Source organism: Plecotus auritus (genome assembly GCF_963455305.1).
Source record: "Plecotus auritus genome assembly, chromosome: 9".
NCBI classification, from domain to species: domain Eukaryota; kingdom Metazoa; phylum Chordata; class Mammalia; order Chiroptera; family Vespertilionidae; genus Plecotus; species Plecotus auritus.
Window position 1 is genome coordinate 11768070 of NC_137783.1, and position 20777 is coordinate 11788846.

General features: G+C 45.6%; 2 protein-coding genes across 2 annotated transcripts in view; one reads left to right on the forward strand and one right to left on the reverse strand.

Moving 5' to 3' along the window:
• Positions 1-2435, forward strand: part of LOC308257792 (guanylate cyclase 2G-like) — a gene marked incomplete at its 5' end in the record, with an annotated part of 43447 nt that extends 41012 nt beyond the window's left edge. The window contains one exon of the mRNA XM_080687862.1: positions 2206-2435. The remainder of the gene's footprint in view (positions 1-2205) is intronic.
• TECTB (tectorin beta) lies at positions 635-18329 on the reverse strand. The gene is made up of 11 exons (XM_080640433.1): positions 18234-18329; positions 17553-17715; positions 16566-16756; positions 15643-15785; positions 15465-15537; positions 10871-10974; positions 10640-10723; positions 6488-6650; positions 4627-4699; positions 3557-3589; positions 635-2331 (listed from the first exon to the last, which is right to left on the reverse strand). Exons 2-11 carry the CDS (start codon positions 17626-17628, stop codon positions 2282-2284), a joined length of 990 nt encoding a protein of 329 aa, XP_080496559.1. The 5' UTR covers positions 17629-17715; positions 18234-18329; the 3' UTR covers positions 635-2281.
• Positions 18330-20777: the final 2448 nt, after the last annotated feature.

Consider the following 20777-nt stretch of genomic DNA (forward strand, 5'->3'; position numbering starts at 1 on the left):
ATGTGCCCGCAACCAAGGTACATGCCCTTGACCGGAATCGAACCTGGGACCCCTCAGTCCGCAGGCCGACGCTCTATCCACTGAGCCAAACTGGTTAGGGCCATATTCAAGTTTTGAGAGAGACAGAGAGTCTTTAGGGATAATAACCAGGAATTTTGATAAGAGCAATTTTCTAAAAACTGAGGGAGAATGTGCTCTTTCCTTCTCTCTAAATGTCTCTTTTATGGTTAGCACTAATGGGAACTTGCAAGAGAGACAATTGGGGAGTGCTTTCTCTTAACACCTTACTAGAGAAGCTATGAGATGTGAAGGGTAACCAGCCATCATGGGGCTGTTAGTTAACTTGAAGACAAAACACACCCAGTTGCTGATGATAAACATTAGGACTTTAGAGACAGGGGAAACCAAAAAGAATTTCCCCTAAAATGTTAATCATATGAAATGGCTTTACCTCCTTGCCTTAGAAACCCAATACTAGAAATTTTGAAATGTAAATGTAGGATAGAATGATGGGAGGTCTGTGAGGATATATGTGAGTCTTAAAGCTCTAGTTGTAGAAACCATGGGGAGTGTTGGAATTACCTACCAACATGATATATTAACATTGTGAGCTTAGTCATAGGTTGTTTGTTTTAAGGCATTTTATTTATTCCATAGCACCAGGTAGAGAACAAGATCATTAAACTTTAGGATAAAGTAAAGCAAAACTAATACAACATTATTTTACTCTGACAACCAAGGATGTTGATTATGGTTCTGAGTATACTATTTGAGAGTTTTCACTAGAACCAATAAAATATGTCTCCTGTCTTTCCTGACTACAAAAATTCTTAATGTACTGGTTAGACTACAATGAGCCATTTTAATCTAGCCTGTTGCTAAACAAACATGTACTCTGTCTCCAGAGACTGGAGGACTAGCTTCATTTCCGAGTTCATTAACACAATTGTAAAAGAACCATCAAACTACAGATCTCAAAACTTCCAAATATATAAAAGCCCACTAATTAAGTCTGTACAAGGCTAAGGAAAGAACTTAGACCTCTGACCTTTCCTGTCTCACTCCAGCTTCCAGCCTCAAACTGGGGTCTACAGTGCATTCTCAGGGATCTGCCAATTCCCTACCAGGATTGCTTTATTCAGTTTTTGTTTTGTTGACAATGAAAATGACTAATATCTGTATCTTCTGGGTCACTGGGGGGTGGGGGGCAGTGTTATCAGGGTATGGCACCATGAGGATTTATTGGCCACATTTGTATTTGTGTTTCTGAATTTTTTTTGTTGGTTCCATTCTACTGATCATAACTTATTGAGACAAAACAGATGTTTGAATGTTAAAGAAGAGGCTAAAGGAGGTCAGACCAATCTGTACAAATGAGGATTTCTTAGTGGAGCAAATAGGAAAAAAGAGAGCAGTGAGCATCACAAGGCCTGTGGTAGGACGGGGTTGAAGAGCTCCAGAGAACCTGTTGTGGCTGCCACTCTGAGGTCATGCTGTAAGCAGCAGCTCCATGTAGTCAATGCCACATTATGTGTAATTAATGTTCATGTGAGTTTTATTCTTTTTGTAGCTGTATTCCTATTTTTAATTTTTAATTTTCTTTTGATTTTAGAAATATATATCAGCAATAAAAATGAGTTTATACCTATGTAATGTTTACACATATTTAAAAAACCCTATAACAAGATTAATTGGGTTAGCACTGGGGGAGCTCAAGAATTATTTCCCTTTATATTGTGCAGATTTGAGCAAAAACTGTTCTATTCCACCCTGAACCCCACACCTTTGTTTGAAAGATTGGAACCCCTGAGGCTCAGCTCTGATCCTCAGCATCAATGGCAAAGGCCTCTTCGTCAAAGTTGGCTCTTCCTGTGCCTTCCGTGCTGAGCACTGACTTGGTGGTTGTGCCCTGCATTCCCCTCAACATGCTCAGCTGCACTTGGCTGGGTGTGCTGGTCTTTTACAATCAGGAGAGCTTTCAAAGGAGTCCACCACAGCCCTGCCTGGAGTTTAGGGAGAGAAGGCTTCCCCGCCAGTTGCAAAGGGGGACTCCAGGAACTCAGAGCCACAGGAAGTAACAAGAGGAAGTGGGGCACCAAAGGAAAACAATCACTGAAATTCACACAAATCGTTGGAACACGTACTTGGCAAAGCGCTATTGCCTGTTCCCCAACAACGCGGTCTTCTGTGTGTGATTTTTGGCAGCACAGAAAATGTTGAGTGTGTCATCCACGGAGATGACCTTGGACGGAGAAGCTGCAGCTGCCTGCCTGGCTGGCGCCTATAACACGGCACAGATCCCCAGCATCACGACGAGGTGGTAGAGAACATCTGTGGACCAAAGGAGGCAGCACACTCAGAAACAGTTCTGCAAGGACCCAGGACTACTCAGCGGGAGAGTTAACAAAGGCATCCACCTAGGGGTTGTCAAGTCGCTTTTCATAAGTTCTACACATTTCATACAAAGTCTGCTTTGTCCATCCTTTGGCGGGGGGCGGGGGGGGGGTTGTTGCTCACTCTCATCAGTACAAAGAATCCAACAGATAAACTTGGGGTATGCACCTCTGGCAGATGGGAATCTGACCTTGGATAATACAGCAATGGTGTATTTCACTACAGGGCGTTAGCTGTACAACTTCTTTTGCATCTGGGATTAGTGTCTTAAAAAATCAGTTTACGTGATTTCCTGTCATTGCAAGAGCAGATTCTATATCTGTGAGTTTGTGAATAAATAGAACTGTCTTACCCCAGCTCCTTACATAGTTGCCTCCTTCTCATCATTCGGGTGAGATCCTGGGCCTGGACTGAAATGTCTCTTCCTGTGAGAGGCTTCCGGGGCTGCTAGATCCTTTCTCCCCCTCCCCCACCTCAACACTTCACAGGTATTAGGAAGGGCAGGGGCCTTGCCAGCCTCACTACAGTAACTATACGGCCTAGAATAGCACCTGATGCGGTGTTACAGTCATTATGGCTAATCATTACTGATGTTTGCTGTGTGCTGGGCATTGTTTGGTGCCCTTATCCTTAATATTTAATCCAAACAATGGCTATGTGTGATAGGGGCCATTACTAGCCCAATTTCATAGAAGAAACTAGGGAATAGAAGGGTGAGGTCATTGCCCAAGGTGAATGAGGGGCAGAGTCATAGCAGGAAGTCAAATATTTGTTAAATGAACAGATCATTGAAAATCACTGATCTGTTTTCTACATGCAGGAAACAAGCAAAGCCATCTGGTGATGTCTTTGCTGAGACTTGGGGAGTGGGATTTCGTTCTGCTCCATCCAGTTTAACCCTGGCCCCTCTCTCCCTGCTCTACCTCCATCCATTCTGCCCCACTCAGGTGCACTTTAAGCAGCAGTTGCCAACCGGTGGTCCATGGACCACTGGTGGTCCGTGAGGTCTGAAAGGTTGGTGACCACTACTTTAAAGAGTATTATTTTTTAACTCTTATAGGCTTTGTTGGGGCCAAAGGTAAGCTTGTTATAACACACATATCTGCCTGTTCAAAGCTTTGCATTGCCCATGACATTTCCCAGAGGCGCCTCTTCTCCTTACCTGAGAAGCTATAGAGACTCGAGAATCCCCTGCCTGTAGTGAGTAAAGAGAGAGAATGCTGAAGGTTTAAGATCAGAGCTATGTTTCTAAAACATAAACTTGTCTCCTCCCCTCATTAAACCACCAGGCTCCCCAGGGCCTTTAGGACAAAGTTTCTAGCAGGGTCTACAATGGCTCCCTCTCACACTGTTTTCTCCTCCACTCTCTAAGGCAGGGGTTGGTCAAGTTTCTGGAAAGGGCCAGATAGTAAACATTCTCCGCTTTGTGGGCCAGGTGGTCTCTATTGCGACCACTTGCCATTGCGGATGAAGCATGAAAGCAGCTCTACAAGTGTGGCTGGGCCCAAAAAATCTTTCTTTATAGACACTGAAATTTGAGCTTCCTATAATTCTAATGTGTCATGAAATATGAGTCTTCTGATTTTTTTTTCAACCACATAGAAAGATTCTTGGCTTGCAGGCCATAAAAAAATCTGGTGGCAGCCTGGATTACTGCCCCCCCCCCCCCCCCCCAGCCATAGTTGGGTAATCGTCAGAGGTCTTTGCTAAGCCCTGGACTAGGTTGAATCCCTTGTCATATACTCTATGGCCCCCTCCCCCAATGCCATTGATAGTATCTCCCTTTCCTTAGCATTTAAAATCCCTCTCCTCCCAAGATGCTAAGTTCTTTAGGACAAAGCCCATGTGGGGCTCCTCTATTTCTGAAACCGCAGCGCTCAGGCCACGCAGACTTCTGGTCGCCCAATAAAAGTTTGTTGACTCGCACTGCATGTTCCCAGCACATTTCATTTTCTATTATTATTGTTGACGGCAGGCATGCGCTGTCTGAAAGCTCCACACATCCTAATTCCTCCAGGGCATTGGAATTCAGGCCACAGGGCAGCCGGCTGATCTTAACTCCTTGGGTTGGCATGAGCGACCCATCCCCCAATTAAGAAGCCTCGAGTTGCAGGTGCAGGTTGTGTCTACAGGCACAACTGGTTTGGCAATTCAGTTAAAATGCTCCAACCACCTGTGCCTGTGGACGCAGCCCAGAGCGAGTGCAACCACGTGGGCCACAGAGACGCTTACTGAGGAGGGAGAGCTCCACGACCAGGACGCCCCCTGTCTGGTCCCGGAGGAGGCGCTTCCGCTTGTCGCAAGTCTGAGGACCCAGGAGGAGCGCAGGTGAGAGGCGGGTGGGTGCGGGGAGGGGTGTGAAAGGAAACACAGGAGAGAAAAGCGAGAGGTTAGAAGAACAGCCACAAACTTGATGGAGTCCACATTCCCCAGCTAACAGATATTAATTACCTTCTCTTTAAAAACAACTCAGAGAGACATCTGCAGGAAAGGAGGAACGCTCTACTGTACTGATGCTTCGCGCTGGCGTGGGAGGGATGGGCAATTTGGGGGAGGGGGTAAGAAATAAGGCTTTTCCATGCTGGCCGGTTTGGCTCAGTGGATAGAGCGTCGCCCTGTGGACGGAAGGGTCCCAGGTTCGATTCCAGTCAAGGGCACATGCCTGATTTGCAGGCTCACTCCCCAGTAAGGGGTGTGCAGGAGGCAGCCGATCAATGATTCTCTCTCATCATTGATGTTTCTATCTCTCTCTCCCTCTCTCTTCCTCTCTGAAATCAATAAAAACATTAAAAAAGAAAGAAAGAAAGAAGGCTTTTCCTACAGTCACTCTCAGCAGAGTGATTGGAGAGGTGGACACTTTCAAAGTGTGTTCTGGTTCATTTTCTTTTTTAAATGTCATGCCAATAATTATTCCTTTATCAACTGTTACCTGTCTCTTGCTCCCTTCTCTTTCTTTGTGTGTGCTCATATGTGACCATTGTCAGGCCAAATGAATCAGAGGATGATCATATGTCTGTTGGTTACTATAGGCCAGTGAGCGGTGCCCCCTTCAGAAATGCCGTGTCCTCCTCACCAAGCTTTTTAGTCCAGACAGATCTGAGAGGTAACCGTTTGGGATGTAACCCTTTAGGTCTCTACACAGAGGTTCTCACTTCAGGGTGACCCAGAACCACCGGAAGGGCGTGGAAAAGCACAGATGAGGGCCCACCCAGAGTTTCTGCATCAGGTGGTCTGGGGGCGGGGCTGAGGATTTGCATCCCACACAGGTTCTCCGGTGATACTGAAGCTGCCCTGGTCCACACTTTAGAACAGGGGTCCTCAAACTTTTTAAACAGGGGGCCAGTTCACTGTCCCTCAGACCGTTGGAGGGCCGGACTATAGTTTAAAAAAAACAACTATGAACAAATTCCTATGCGCACTGCGGGCCCGGGACGAGTCGGCTGCTAAGCAGAACAGGCAGCGGCACCCGGCGGGCCGGATAAATGTCCTCGGCGGGCTGCATGTGGCCCGTGGGCTGTAGTTTGAGGATGCCTGCTTTGAACCACTGCCCAGAAGAGCAGGGTCACATCAGGTTGCAATGAAACTCTCTCCAAATCTGCTACACCTGTTGATTGATGCTGTTGAAACGTCTTGGTGGAGGGAGGGGCTGAGGAGGGGAAACTATTCAGTCAAGAGCTAAAAATACCTGCCTTATGACTTCCATCCAGAACCTATTGCTACCACTGAGATTTCACATTTCTTTTGTGCTTTTACCCTTTTCAAAGCACTTCCACATCTGGCATCACTTTTACCTACCCTTGGCTCTCTGAAAAGGAAAGGGTCCCTGTGACTGGTCACCACTCCGTCTTTAGAGAAGAGAAAGCGAGGCTCCAGAGGTTAAGTGACATGTGCCAGACTGTGCAGCCTGGTGGCAGGGTGGACAGGGCCCAGAATGTCTGCCCCACACTCAGTGTCCTTTCCTCCAGAATGTCCTCAGCACTCACCTGCCCTGGTCTGGTTACAGTTTCTCAGCTAAAAATACAGCCTCTGCAATGCCAGCCCTTCCCCCCTCCCCCACCCTGTACCATTCTCGCTGTGGGGAGGGGTGGCTCACCACTGGGCAGGAGAGCTTCTCGCTGTCGCAAATGAACGTCTCACAGTGTAACCAAACCTTGGAGAGCTTGGGGATGTTCTGGAACCGGAAGGCATTGAATTGGAAGGTCGCCCTGTGATCTTTCCCGTTCTCATGCACCAGGACCGTTTCATCCGTGGGGCAGCTGAAGCACATGGGGGTGGGGTGGGGAGAGGGGGAGAGAAGAGAGAAGATGTTACCCTGTGAAAGAGCAAGAGCCTCTCAGGCACATTCATGCACAGCAACACCACTCTTGGCACTCCTACACAGCACGTTATCCTTCCGGAGCCCTGTGACTGGCAGCATCTCACTCATCCCCAGGACTCTGGGGTCAAGGTGAGGATCTCTGAGATGGGTGTGGTCCTTCCACTCTATAGCCAGGCTGCATCCGGTGTGGGTACTTATGAGAAGTCCCCCACCTAGTAGGGCACCGCACATCTGTCCCAACGGAGTGCAGTCCCTGAGATGAAGCCCCCCAGGAAGACCGAGTATGCACAGACTCCCTGCATGTGTAAAGAGAGAGACAACGGTGCTGGGACAGCATTTCCCAAGGTGCTGCCTTCGCCACCTGCATCCAAGTCACACCCAACTCGTGTCTCTGAGTGCATCATGAGGCTTTGCCACTGGGAATTGGAATTTACTTTATGCTATTTAAATTCCCTACGTGTTTTATTCTATAATTACCTTTGTAAAAATGTGGTCATACTTTTAATATAAGAACAGAAAAAAAAAATGACTGAAAGGATATCATCTAAATGCTCACCCTGGCTATTATGGAGTGGGGGAATTATGAACAGCTTTTGTTTTCTTCTTTGTATTGTTTCTGTATAAGTCCCAAATGTAACAGTTGACATAAAAGAGAAAAATAATGACACAGATGGGTATTTGTTGAAGCCACTTGTTCTCACCTGGGGGCTGTTTGGCATTGTAGTCATCAGGACTTGGGGAAGGTGTTACTGGCATCTAGTGGGCAGAGGCCAGGGATGTTGTCCAACATTGTGCAATGCTCAGATGCCCCTCCCCACCCCCCTTTCCTCCCCACACACAATGAAGGATGACCCAGCCCAACATGTCATGGTGACGAGGTCGAGAAACCCTGGTTTAAGCAAAACACTTTTCATTTACCAAACATATACAGATTCACTATTCAAGGTCCAGACACTCAACCAGGTGTTGGGAGCAGACAGTTAGTCATTCTTGGGAATGTACAGCAAGGCCCACACGAGTGTGGAGTTCATTGTCTGCAGGTGACAGGAGCACCGGAATCTGTCCTCTGTGGAAAAGGGCTGTGGGTTCAAAAGCTTCAGACCACTGGCCAAAGCTACTTGGAGGCGCTTTATGATGTATCCTCCCATAACTTCCCACCAGAACCAGACATCAGGGGCTGAGTCAGCAGCAGGACTGAAGGAATGTTAGCTCTGAGAATTAGTGAGTGGAGCGAGGCTTGAACGCTGTGCCTTATATCGGGACTAGGGGTCAGAGGCCAGCCTCTGGTGGTGGTGGCCTCGGAGCAGTGAAAGAGCCGGGGACATTTTCTGAGCTGTGAAACAAGACTCTTAGAGGATCATTTGGTCAACAAACCTGAGATTCTTGTACAAACTCAAGACGCAAGTTCTTAAAATAGTTCCCTGAAGCCGAAGTGCCCACGGCATGGTATCAGCCAGTGGAAAACAACGTAAGAGTGTCAGGGGGGTGGGGAGGCGGCAAGTCATGGGCAGGACTAGAGGCCCTGGCACTGCTGCCTCTTGGCAATGGCCGTGGCACCTGTTCCTCTGGGACAGATCTCTCTGGATGGTGGAATGCCCATAGGTAGGTCTCCACACAATCACCACGGGAGTCTCTTTCCCTACAGAGGATCAAACTTCCTGATGATACATCTACTCTAATCTTGCCAGGCACTCTTGAAAAGTGGGTTTTCCATCCTAGCTGGATAGAGCATTGACCTGTGACTGAAGGGTCCTAGGTTCGATTCTGGCCAAGGGCACATGTCTGGGTTGCGGGCTCGATCTTCAGTGCAGGGGCATGCAGGAGGCAGCCGATCAATGATTCTCTCTCATCATTGATGTTTCTCTCTCTCCCTCTCCTTTCCTCTCTGAAATCAATAAAAATATATTTAAAAAAAAAGAAAAGAAAAGTGGGTTTTCCTCCAAAAGGGCCTAGTGTGACCCAAAGAATTTGGGAGGTTGTGGACTTCCTTGTTCTCCCCATTGGCACTGGTCTTCATGTATGTCGCATGTATCCCCAACCTCAAGGGCCACTTCCACTAAGCAGGGTATGGAAATAGATCAGGGCTTCCTCCCTATGGCTGTGCTTAAATGCAGATTCCCCGGGTCCACCCAGGGACCCTCTTTGTGGTAAGTTCACAGCGTGCCTGAATGTGTGACAGTCACACCCTCTCCCCCCGTAATTCCTGTGCACACTCAAGTTTGAGGGACGCTTGCATAGTCTACTCCAAAACCCAAGCATTCCTTTTCCTTTCACATTGCACATCTGTCAGGTGAGCAACAGCCCCAGAACTATCTGCAGGTAGGCAATCCCATGATGTAGCAATGCTCCTGTGTGGCCATTGTCTGAGAGGTTCCCAATGCCAGGTGGTAATTTCAGGTCTGGTAGGCCAATGATTTATTTCAGAATCTCCCTGAGGTCATTTGATTGTGCCATTATCAACAGAACCTAAATGAATCACTCACTGACAGATGTGAAATACGCACCCACACTAAGCTCCCATCTCTGCAGGAAGCTTTGCTGTGTTGCTCTGATGTGGGTCTACAGGCCTGTCCTATTCATACCTCCCCCCGCCCGGGGAGATCATGCCCGAGCTTGGATTGTCTGTCTTCTTACTAGTTCTGGACTTTGGGCAAGTTTCTGACCCTCTCTGCGCCTCAGTTTTCTCATCTATAAAGTAGAGGTTATTATACTACTTACTTAATAGGGGTTTAAAGAAATGTAAATAAATCAATATTTGCAAAGCTCCTGGCTGGAGCAATGCCTGGTATGTTGTAAGTGCTTTACAGGTGCTTGTTAAATAAAAATAAAGAGTTAAAGGTCCAAAGTGGCTCGGCCTTTATTACCTAATCATTTTTGCCCCTGACCCCAGTGTTTACTGGCACCCTGCTGGGTTCTGGAAATAACCAGGGCCCACGGGCCTGCTTTGGTCTGGGGAGGGGTCTTCTGTGTTTACTGGAGACGACGCTCGTATCTCCAGTCTAGCTCCACTTCGCCTCTGTGTCCAAAGTTACAATTCTAAGTGTTTCTGAGCAATTGTCATCTCAAGCTTGACCTGTCATCCCTGTGCTCAAGGAGAATCCAAAGTCCCTTATCCAGAAAGCCCCATCCCCAGCATCCACCAACAAATAATTCTTCCCCTTCACTATTGCAGACTCAATAATACAAAGCCATCTTTGTCACACATTCCTCCCTTCTCTGCACAGCATATCCAATTGGATGCTAAGTTTTTATCATTCCTCCCTCCCTTGGATGATCATCCATTCACATGGCTGCACCTTGGTTCAGGTATTGTCACCTTTGGTTCAATAGCCACCACTGCACCTAACTAACCTGGTCTTTCCACCTGCCAGGTACTGTTTCTCAACCATCCTATGGATGACTTCCAGACTTGCCTTTCTGTTTTGCAATTCCAATACTTCAGTCCTCTGCTCAAAAATGTCGAGCTCTTCATTATCTACTGAATTAATAATAAAAACGATGGTACTATTTAAATCAGTTGCATACTGACTAGGTACTCCATGCTCATCTTTCTACATGGGTTATCTAATTTAGTCCTCATCAGGGTTCTGGTGTCAGACTGATTGGATTTGAACACATGCCCCCTCCCCACATGCAAACTATGTGACATCACTTAACCCCTTTTGTGCCTTAGTTTCCTCATCTGGGAAATGGGGATGGTAGGAACAACACCTACCTGTTGTAAGGCAAATGAGTGAATATATGTTAAAGCAATCAAAACAGTACCTAGTATCCGAAAGCACAATATAAATGTTTGCTAGTATCAGTACTCAGCCTGGAAGCGAGGAGGATGTCACATCTGTGACACCCAAGCTATCCCGAGCCAGAGTAGCCCTGGACCTGCCTGGCCCCACCTCTGCGCCCTGGGCACCAGAGAGCAGTACCTACCCCTTGTTGATCAGCTGCCACTGCAAGGGATACATGAAATCAGCCGAGGGTGTGGCCCAGCAACTGTTCAAAACCACTTTAAACCTGGAAATGAAACAAAATGCATCACCTTGAGCCAGAGAGGTGTATGCCTCCAAACATCTGGTGATGGAAAAGTCTCTCGGCTAGTTTTTTTTTTTTTTCCCTCTCTTTTTTGTCTTTAAACATATAAAATGGAGGACATGTACTTACCTAACGCTTAACCCTTTGGCTTCTACTCCTGCGAACAGATCTGAACCGATTTCGGAGGTCTCCAGGACAAAAGGGGCTTCTTTCTTAATGGAGAACTTGGCATTCTTTGGAAGGAAATTGACACTGGGCATTATGACCTCTCAGACTGGGTTCGGCAGGAGCAGATGAATTGGGATGGGATGAGGGTGGGGATCAATTCAAAGGGCACAGGCACTCGAGACCACAGTGAGAAACCCCCAGGACCAGAAAAGCTCTACCTCCTCGGATGCTGGCGCCCCTTAGAAGGGATGAGGACAGCACATGTCTGGATTTGCTGGTCACAGTGAGACACGCACTGTATGTCTCATCTGTGCCAAAGAGGAACGAGACAAGAATCCTGGGCTAATCCTGGCTCCCACCACTAACCTGGGCCTCAATTTCCCCATCTTCAAAATAGGAATAACCTTTGCCTTCTCCTACCTTGCAGAAATCTTTCTATGATGGTGACTTTGTTTAATAGGAGCATAAAAGCTTAAACCAGGATACTAGTTAAAATATTGAGCTTAGTGGACTTGGAGCTTTGCAGAACTGCAATAGGTAAACAGTGGCAGCAAGGATATCTAGTTAAAATGGACTTTACCTCCCCCTCTCCCCGCCATGGTTCAAATTCAGGGAATTTGCTGAGAGGCCTCAGAATCATCTTCTAGGAATTCTTACATTATTTTACTGATTGCATGTCTTGCAGGGCTCCTGGACGCAAGTCACCTAGAAATCAGATGTTTTCTTCCCATATGTCAGTCCCTTCCACCATTTAAACGCTTGCAATAATTAAACAAGAAAGTTCTTAATCACAGGTGATTTACTAGCTTAATATGTGCACCGAAGTGACAGATTAACAGTGGTGTTTAATGTTTTTTGCTATTTTCTGAGATTTGTCATATTTCAAAAGACTATTCCCCAGGGTCCTTACACACAGTAGTCCACAACCAAGTCAGAGCTGCTCCTCCCAGCTCCATCTCCTAGGGTTCTGCCAGCAGAATATTGGGATAGTGGAATAATGCCTCTACTCCCAGAGGAACTGCCTGATTCTGTTTCAAATCTACATTGTTGATTCAATTTCCGAAGCAAAACACTTTTAATGGTCAGTTTCTTCACTGTTCAGCATGATACCCCCCCTGCTTTCTTTATAACATGAAAATTAGGGACCTATTCCCAGATAGTTTCCCCCTATAATACCTGTAGAATTTGTTTTGGCATCCCAGGAAACAGACATACCACATAAACTACTCATTCAGTGAAAAGGATGGAAGAGCAACTTGAAAAATCATGCCACCCAGGCCCTTCACCTGATCAAAAGATTAAGTCACCACTAGTGAAGATGGGCACATCTAGATTAACAGCAGTTCACGTGGGCAAATTCTGGGAGTTGCTTTTGCTCACAAGCTCAATGTGAGATAGCAGAGAAAGAAAACTACCCACAGCTAAAATTGTCCTAGAACATGTTCCTAGAATTTTCCAGAATCTAGAAGATCTCTGACTCTCTGTGCCTTGCATTGGTCTGATAAGTTCTAGAATGTAACATTTCAGTTCTGGGCTCTGCTTTTCAACAGGGGCATTGACCGAGTGGCCCATCCAGAGAGCAACTAAGATGATGAATGGACCAACAGTGGGAAGATGTTTAGCTTGGGAAAGGCAAGCTTGAGATAGTTGAAGGACTATCAGTACTATCATTACATGGCATGATTCCAGAAGACAGAACCAACACCAATGGGCCAGAGTTCAGGATGTCATATATCACACACTGATCTAAAACAGAAAGGTCCGACTTGCCACTCTCCTTGGAAGAGGTAGGGAGCACACCTCTCGGCAATCTTGAGAAAGGTTTCAGACTTTGCGTGGAAAGTCAAGGTTGCTCACCTCTGAGGTTTGTTCTGAGCCTGGAAGTCTATAATTTTGACCTCTTGCTTGTATTTGTTCCATCCCAAGCTTTTTCATTTGTCTCTATCTAAGAGGAGTGGTCAGTACTATTTTGATTGAATGTGTCACCCTAATCCCACGCTGATATTGATGTTCAATCCTATAAAGGTAACAATGCTTGTTCTAGAAGCTCTCAGAGTTTCCGCTTTAAATGGAGTCAAATGCTAAAATCATAAGAATGGCTACTTTCATGAGCACTTACCTTGTGCTGGGCATTCTAGTAAGTGCTGCATAATGACGTATTTAATTTAATCCTCATAACAAACCATGGGGTAAATACTATATTATCCCTATTTGACAAATACATTGGTGGAAGCCCAGAGAGGTTAACTAAGTTGCTCAAGATCACACAGTTAGGAATGGTAGAACCAGGCTTTCAAACCAATGGTGTAACCCTAAAGCCTATTTCTTAACCACAGCGCTAGGCTACTTCTGTAAGTTGATGACCTTCCTTTATTTTGGATTGGGAGTCAAAATAAGTTTTTGCCAGGAATACCAACCATGTGCCATTGGTAGAAGTGGGTGGGAGGGGTAGGGAGAGAAGAGAGGAAGAATGCTGAGTAGAACCGGTGTTTTTGGAGCCCAGCATTTGGAGTTCTCAGGATCCTAAGCAATTAGCAGAGCATTGATTCCATTGTGCAATCTAGGGCACAGCTCTGTCACTGGTAATTTGATGGAAATATATGCAGGGAGCAGCTGTTGCTTCAGAAACACACAAGAATGCTCTCAAAGTGGAAAAAGGGAGAAGAAAAATACCAACGGTATGGTTCAGGCATAGGAAACAGCCCACAGTGGGACTATTAATCAGCATGAAAAAATCTCTGTTGTAACATCAGAGCCCCCTCTTTGCAGAGCCCCCTATTTGTCCTGTAAAGGTCTTGGTGGGCCCCAGAGGAGACCATAGCCTCATTTCTAGAACAGTTCAAGGAGGCATCCTGTAAAGTCTGTAGATCAGCCCAGAGGATGGCCTGGGTGATGCTGGGGATATGCCTCTTAATTTTTTTTTTCCTTTAAAAAAAGAATAGACTTCTTCCAGTTCTAAATGTTGATATTTATGTCTGAAACTTAGCCCAACATGACTGATGGTGGGTGATAATTTTCGACAATCCTGGTGCCTCTCCATTTCCCACTGTTGTAAAATCTTCATAGGCTGATCTCTATAATTTTATCTGGTTAAAATAACAGTCACGTACTTCCGGACAGGGACTCGGTGGTAAAGACAGCCTGTCATTAGAACATCCCCTGAGACTGTTGTCAATGTGTGAAGCCTATTCTTCTCTCTAAACAACCTTCATCAGTTACTGCCGTGGTTTGGGTATCCTTTCATCACCCTGGCTCTCATCACTGCATTTACCTTCCTGATCACAGGTCCAGGGGCTAAATGAGGTTAAGGGGGTTCTTTTTATTCAGGACTTAACCACTAGTGTGTGTGGCCAGGGACAGATCTAGGTTTTCTGTGACCTTGAAGCTTATTTAATTTGGAGTGCCCTTTTTAATTAAAAGACTCAAAAATTTCAATACAAAAATGAGACCAAAGGCCTTGAAAGGTATCTGTGCAAGTGAGGGGTGGTAAGACTTCAGCTTCATTCCCTTCGTAGTCAGTCTGCCTCAAAGAGCAGGGTTAGGAGATCCCGGTCCCAGACTGGGCACTGCTCTGAACTACCTCTGGGATCTGGGTCAGGTCCCTCCTTCTGGGCTTCAGATCCTCATCTATAAAATGGAACAGCTAATATTAGGCTCTCCCTTTCTGAGTTCAGCAGGGTTAATAGCTTCCAGGAGTCAATAAAGCAAGTTCAAAGAGTTCAAGGTCAGGGGGGTTCTAGGTAATATAGTTGTTTCCTTTGTGAAATGAATGGGTTGGGCATGATGGCCTCTAAGGATATCTTCTAGTTCTTTATAAAGATCTCTATTTCTGCTTGCGTCCTCCTCTAGCCTACTAGGCTAGTGTCACTATAGATCTCCTCCCTGAAAGCTGCAGGTTTAAAAAACAAAGCACCCCTTCATAACCGAAGTGCAGCTGGGCTATTGGCCATTGTGTTTTTAGTTTCTCTGGAGCACTTATTTCGAGAAAGATCAAACTTTGCCTTTAATGTCAATGTCAACATAGGCAGCCTTCCCAAAGTAGCCAATGAGGAAGCCCATGGAGTGAAGGGCTTTGTAGACCTAAGAACTAGGCAGCAGAGTCCAACCCCACCTCTCTCCTTAGCCATGGCCCAGGCAAGAAGCTCACTACTCTGTGCAAATGTTTTAACACAAGCTAGATCCTAAATGTAAATCTCTAGAGTGGGTTGCAATGGAAACTAATCTTGATTAAAAGTTAGACATTGGCTGTTTTGCTGTCTATTGACCCTTGGCAACTCACAGGATTTCTCTTGCCTCAATTTTCTTATCTATGAAATGGGAAGGCTGACTTCTTTTCTCTGTAGTACCTTTCAGCTCTTCCATCCAGTCTATGAATCTGCCTTCCTGCTGCATGTAGTTTTTAAAGAGGTTTAAAGCTATACCAAAGCTTACATCTCAGCTTGAATTTAAGAATGGAGTTCTGCATAGAGCTTAGGGAAGAGCAAATCCCAAGGAAGGATCCCATTATCTCCTCGAGAGGCCACAGGGCGTTCATGGGAACCTGGAGACCACTTACAGTGTAGAAGTTGAGAGACAATTGGCTTTCAAATGTGCCCATGCTCCCGTTCTTCACGTGAACAGTGGCCACTCTGAAAAGGGGAGAGAATTTTGCATAAGGACTGAAACATGCCTGATTGACAAGGACTGCAGAGAACACGCAAGGCAGCCAGCCCCCCACTCTCCAAGAAACTTACCTCTGGTCAAAGGCAGCCTGGTTCACCAAGTAGGTGGAGTGGTAGGTGCAGGAGAAAGAGTAGTTCACAGGCTGGTTCTTTACGATCACCGTGCTGTCATTGGAAACAATGTGGCTGTAGAAGTGGTAGATGGGGGGCTTGTACTGGAGGAAGGAAGAAGGCAGTTAAGGTGGACCTGTACCCCCATGAGGAGAAGGAGGATTCTGGGAAAAGTGATTGAAGTTGGCTCAGAAAAATACCCCATGGGCAGACATGAATATCTGCCATTGAAAGCAGCACCCATTCTTTTTGTCTGGGTGGGTTGATCATTTTTATAAAGAGTCCTTGAGCCTGTTCAACTACGATTGTTTAAAATAATTTAAGTTGAATGCTGTATGCTGAATGTTGTATCCACTCCAACTAGTGACTTTATTGGGAGGTCGCAGATTTCTCCTCTGTCATTGAGGATATGCAAGAAGTTGTCTATGGTTCCTTTAAATTCTGACGACCTTTCCTGGGTAGTTTACAAGACCTAATTATGAATTATGTTGTAGTTTGGTTACTCCTTTACAATGCCCTTAACCACCAGTTCAAAGCCTGGGGCAGAGGATGTCCCGCCCATCCAACCCAGGAAGAGTAGCAGCTTTTGAGCACAGGCACAGAACTCAAAGCAAAGTAGAGGTGGGGAATGTACGTTGCTCTATTCACAGAAGGTGGCCTAGCTGGCTCTGGCAACCAATTAAGAGAATAAAATTCAAATCCAAAGAGTCACCTAAACTAGGCAGAAGAGAAGAATTTAAATGACACTGACATCCCAGGAAATGAGATTAACTCTTAAAAGGAAATGGGTCAATTCTAAATCTTTCTAAGGATGGACAGCAGACATCTTATTCTTGGGCCCAGCTCTCATCTTAGTGACTCCTCATCTTGTGGCCTGAACTTACCTCCGACTGGGTTCCACAATAGGACTTGTTTTTAGGTGACAAATCTGGGATTACAAATTGGTAGTATCCTCCTTCGTGGACCCCATTGTAACACAGCCCGCCCAGGGCCAGCTGATGTACTTCCCATCCATAGGGACACTCGGGGATTTTGGTGATGATGGTTTTTGGGTAACAGAACACAAGAATGACATCTAGAAAGAGGATACACATGGTTGGAAATCAGATATGGTGATCATAATAATCTACATAAGTATCAGTGGGTTCTAGCGATACCTGAACATGCAAAACAATTGGTTAAAAACACTTTCCGTTACTCTTCATAGGCTGTGACAAAAGTTTTCTCAAACCTCAGTTATTCAAGTTTCAGTTTTATAGTTTTTGCTACATCTGTGTGATATCTGCATGATACTTAATCTGTGTTCAAAATTCCTCCACTTTTAAACTTTAATTTATTTCAAGGAATGTATCTGTGAAACAAGATTGGATTGATTGGATATATATATCAATGGTATCCCCCCAAAATTTACACACACTTTGAATAATTATTAATTCCAGTGGGTTAAATCTGAAAAGAAACTTCAATTGACCTATCAGAAAAAAAAGTGTGTATACATTTTTTGGAACACCTTGTATATATATTTTAAATCCCATGAAAATAAGCACATAACTTAAAATAAAAAAATGTCCATTCATTTAAAAAAATGTCCATTCATGTGAAACAATAATTCATGGCACAGGATAGAAATTCAAATCAAGTGGGAAATATAAAAAAAGGTATAGATTTTGTCTCTATCTATTTATCCATCTATTCTCTGATTTTTAGAAAGTCTAATTTTATCTAGTACATTTTTTTACTTCTTATGGGAAAATTCTGATTGGCACTGATGGCTTAAGTGCTTCTACTTGGCTATATGCACAGAGCTCTGAGCTTTGCAAAGGGAAGTTTCAGGGAACTTTCCGGGAAGACGGCCTAGCGCCAAGGCATACCTGCTTTATTCGGAGTGCAGGATTTCGCAGAGGCTTCCACAAAGACGGCCAACAGGACGAAGGCCCTCATCACCATTGCTTCTCAGAACCTGGTCTTAGCTAGGTGGCCAAACCAAGCTGGCCAGATGTTCACGGTCCTGCCAGGGCCCGAGCCTCGATCATTCTAGGTCAGAAACACGAGCGAGAAATTTGCAACAGCATGGATGGAACTGGAGAGCATTATGCTAAGTGAAATAAGCCAGTCAGAGAAAGATAAATATCACATGATCTCACTCATTTATGGAATATAATGAACAACATAAACTGATGAACAAAAACAGATCCAGAGACAGAGAAGCATCGATCAGACCGTCAAACCTCAGAGGGAAGGTAGGGGAGGGTGGGGGTAAGGGGGAGAGATCAACCAAAGGACTTGTATGCATGCATATAAGCCTAACCAATGGACACAGACACCAGGGGGGTGAGGGCATGAGTGGGGGGGATGGAGGGGAAATGGGGGGATAAGGCTGTAAAAAATCAATAAAATATATTTTAAAAGAATTAAAGAAAATTAAACGAAGGGTGAGAACAAAGCAGCACACAGTCTTGGGGGGAATTTCCAAGGGAGATCCGTAATGCCATCCGCTTCCTCTTTCTAATGGTTCTTGTTCTGCACTGAGAGGCAAAAAGTGGGGCTCATACCACGGGGAGCGTCAGTAACACATGGAGTTGCTCATGTTCCCGACTGTTTCATTCTCTCCGGACTGTGGATGCTGCCTCCCAGATGCCGCCCAATTCTCCGGCCCCAGTCCTAGCTCGACTTTATACAGGCTGAGGGTGTAAAAGAAACCGGCTCCAGATAAACCACAATGGACACGCATTATCCACTGCGGGGGGAATAAAGGGGACCTTGCACAATAATCCGATGGGAAGCTCAGTTACGGCCACTTGAGTCTAATTTTTTTTGCTTCAGAGGGTTGAAAAACTTTTTTTTTTTTAACCACTTCCACCACGATTGGAATAAACAAAATTTTTCCCGCCTTGTACAAAAAATAACTGATTGGAGGCAACCTAATTTCTACAAGTGTTAGGTGACAATTTTCCGTCTTTACATCTTGCTTTCTTTGCTTGCTTTCTTATTTTTATAGGTGAACTCGCTAAACTTTGAACTTAAAAGGACTCAAGTTCAGCAATGTTAAACTTGACAAACAAAAAACAGGCGGTTTGTGCAAATGCAAATATGCTACCGTTTTTTTTTCTCTAATATTTTTTAAAAAGCTCTGAACTTTAACAGTTTCATCCTGAAGTTCCCCTCCAGGGGTGGGCAAACTTTTTGACTCGAGGGCCACAATGGGTTCTTAAACTGGACCGGAGGGCCGGAACAAAAGCATGGATGGGGTGTTTGTGTGAACTAATATAAATTCAAAGTAAAGGAGAGGAGGGGAGAGCAAGAGAACCCTCCGCTCTTTCGGCTCCGCGGGCCGGATAGAACAGCCGAACAGGCTGGATCCGGCCCGTGGGCCATAGTTTGCCCACGGCTGCCCTAGACCTTCACCCTGAAATGTAACTTTTGGCTGTAGATCTCTAGGCTTTCTCAAGTGTTGTTAGACTCCCAGAGCAATGACACAGAAGGAACTTTGAAAGGCAATCCTATGATCAGTCCTTAGTCCCCAAACAAGGTCCCACCAAAAAACAAGATAAAATGCTACTCCTGGGAAATTTCCAAATATGTCGCCTGGAGAACTTTAGCACCCAGAAATTTAAAAATGGAAAATCAGGGTTTGTTTTATTTTTAGAGAAACAGTCCATTTTATCAATCAACTTAGAGCATATTGTACAGAAGCTACTACATTAAGCCTTTTGAGAGAAAGATGAAAAGTGTAGAGCCCTGGCCGATGTAGCTCAGTTCGTTGGGCACCAGCCCGTGTACCAAAAGGTTGCTGGTTCGATTCCCTGTCACGGCATATGCCCCATTTGCAGGCTCTATCTTGGTGCAGGAGGCAGCCAATGTATATATTACTCTCACATCGATGTGTTTTTTTTTTCTCTCTCCCTCTCCCTTCCTCTCAATAAAAAAATCAATTAAAAAGCTTTTTAAAAAAGTATAGGAAAATACACTGCTTTGCAGGGCTTTATAATGTAGCTGAGAATCAAAATTATCTGTACGCCATGACTTAGTCAGAAGACTGGGTTAAGATATTGTTTTGCTACATATATTTCCTTTATTTTAAGATACACATCCTTCCCTCCAAGCCAGCATAATTTAATGTCTCAGAAACATTGGGATGTGTCTTATCCTATATAATAAAAAGGTAATATGCAAATTAACTCTCATGCCCTCACAAGATGGTTGCCTATGACCAGGCCAGCAGGGGGGTTAGTGAGGGATGACCAAACAACTGAACAGCAGGCTGCGTGGGGTAACCGGGCTGGCAGGAGGGGCAGTTGGGGACAACCAGGCTGGCAGCGGGGGCAGTAAGAGGTGACCAGGCTGATGGGGGGAACAATTAGGGGCGACCAGGCCGGCAGGTTGGGAGGGACTGCAGTTGGGAGTGACCAGGCTGGCAGGGGGGGGGGGCAGTTAGGAGCGACCAGGCCAGCAGGGAGGGGACAGATGGGGGCGACCTGGCCGTCAGTGGGCGGCAAGGAAGTTAGGGGCAACCAGGCCGGGGGGGGGGGGGGGGAGGCAGTTAGGGGCAATCAGGCCAGCATGCAGAGGCAGTGAGGGGCAATCAGGTTGGCAGGGGTGGCAGTTAGGGGCAACCAGGCAGGCAGGCAGGCAGGTGAGCTATTAGGAGCCAGCAGTCCAGGATTGTGAGAGGGATGTCTGACTGCTGGTTTAGGACCGATCCCCGGAACCAGGCCTAAACCAGCAGTTGGACATCCCCCGAGGGGTCCCAGATTGGAGAGGGTGCAGGCTGGGCTCAGGGGAACCCCCCTCCTTCCCATGCATAAATTTTGTGCACCAGGCCTCTAGTAACTAATATGCAAACAAAAGAGGTAGTTTTCTGATTTCCTCAAAACCTATGGTTAAATTGATGGTATGTCTTACCATGCTGGTGTCTAAGGATTGAGGAAATGGCAAGCTACTAAAAATTTCTGTGACTCAGTTTCCTTCTCTGTAAATGGAGGCTGTAACCCAGGGCTCACCTGACAGAGTGAGAGAGCAATAATGAGAGGCTCCTGTAAATTGTAAAGTACTAGATAAATAAATAGTTTACATGAAGACAACTAAAAATTTTTGGC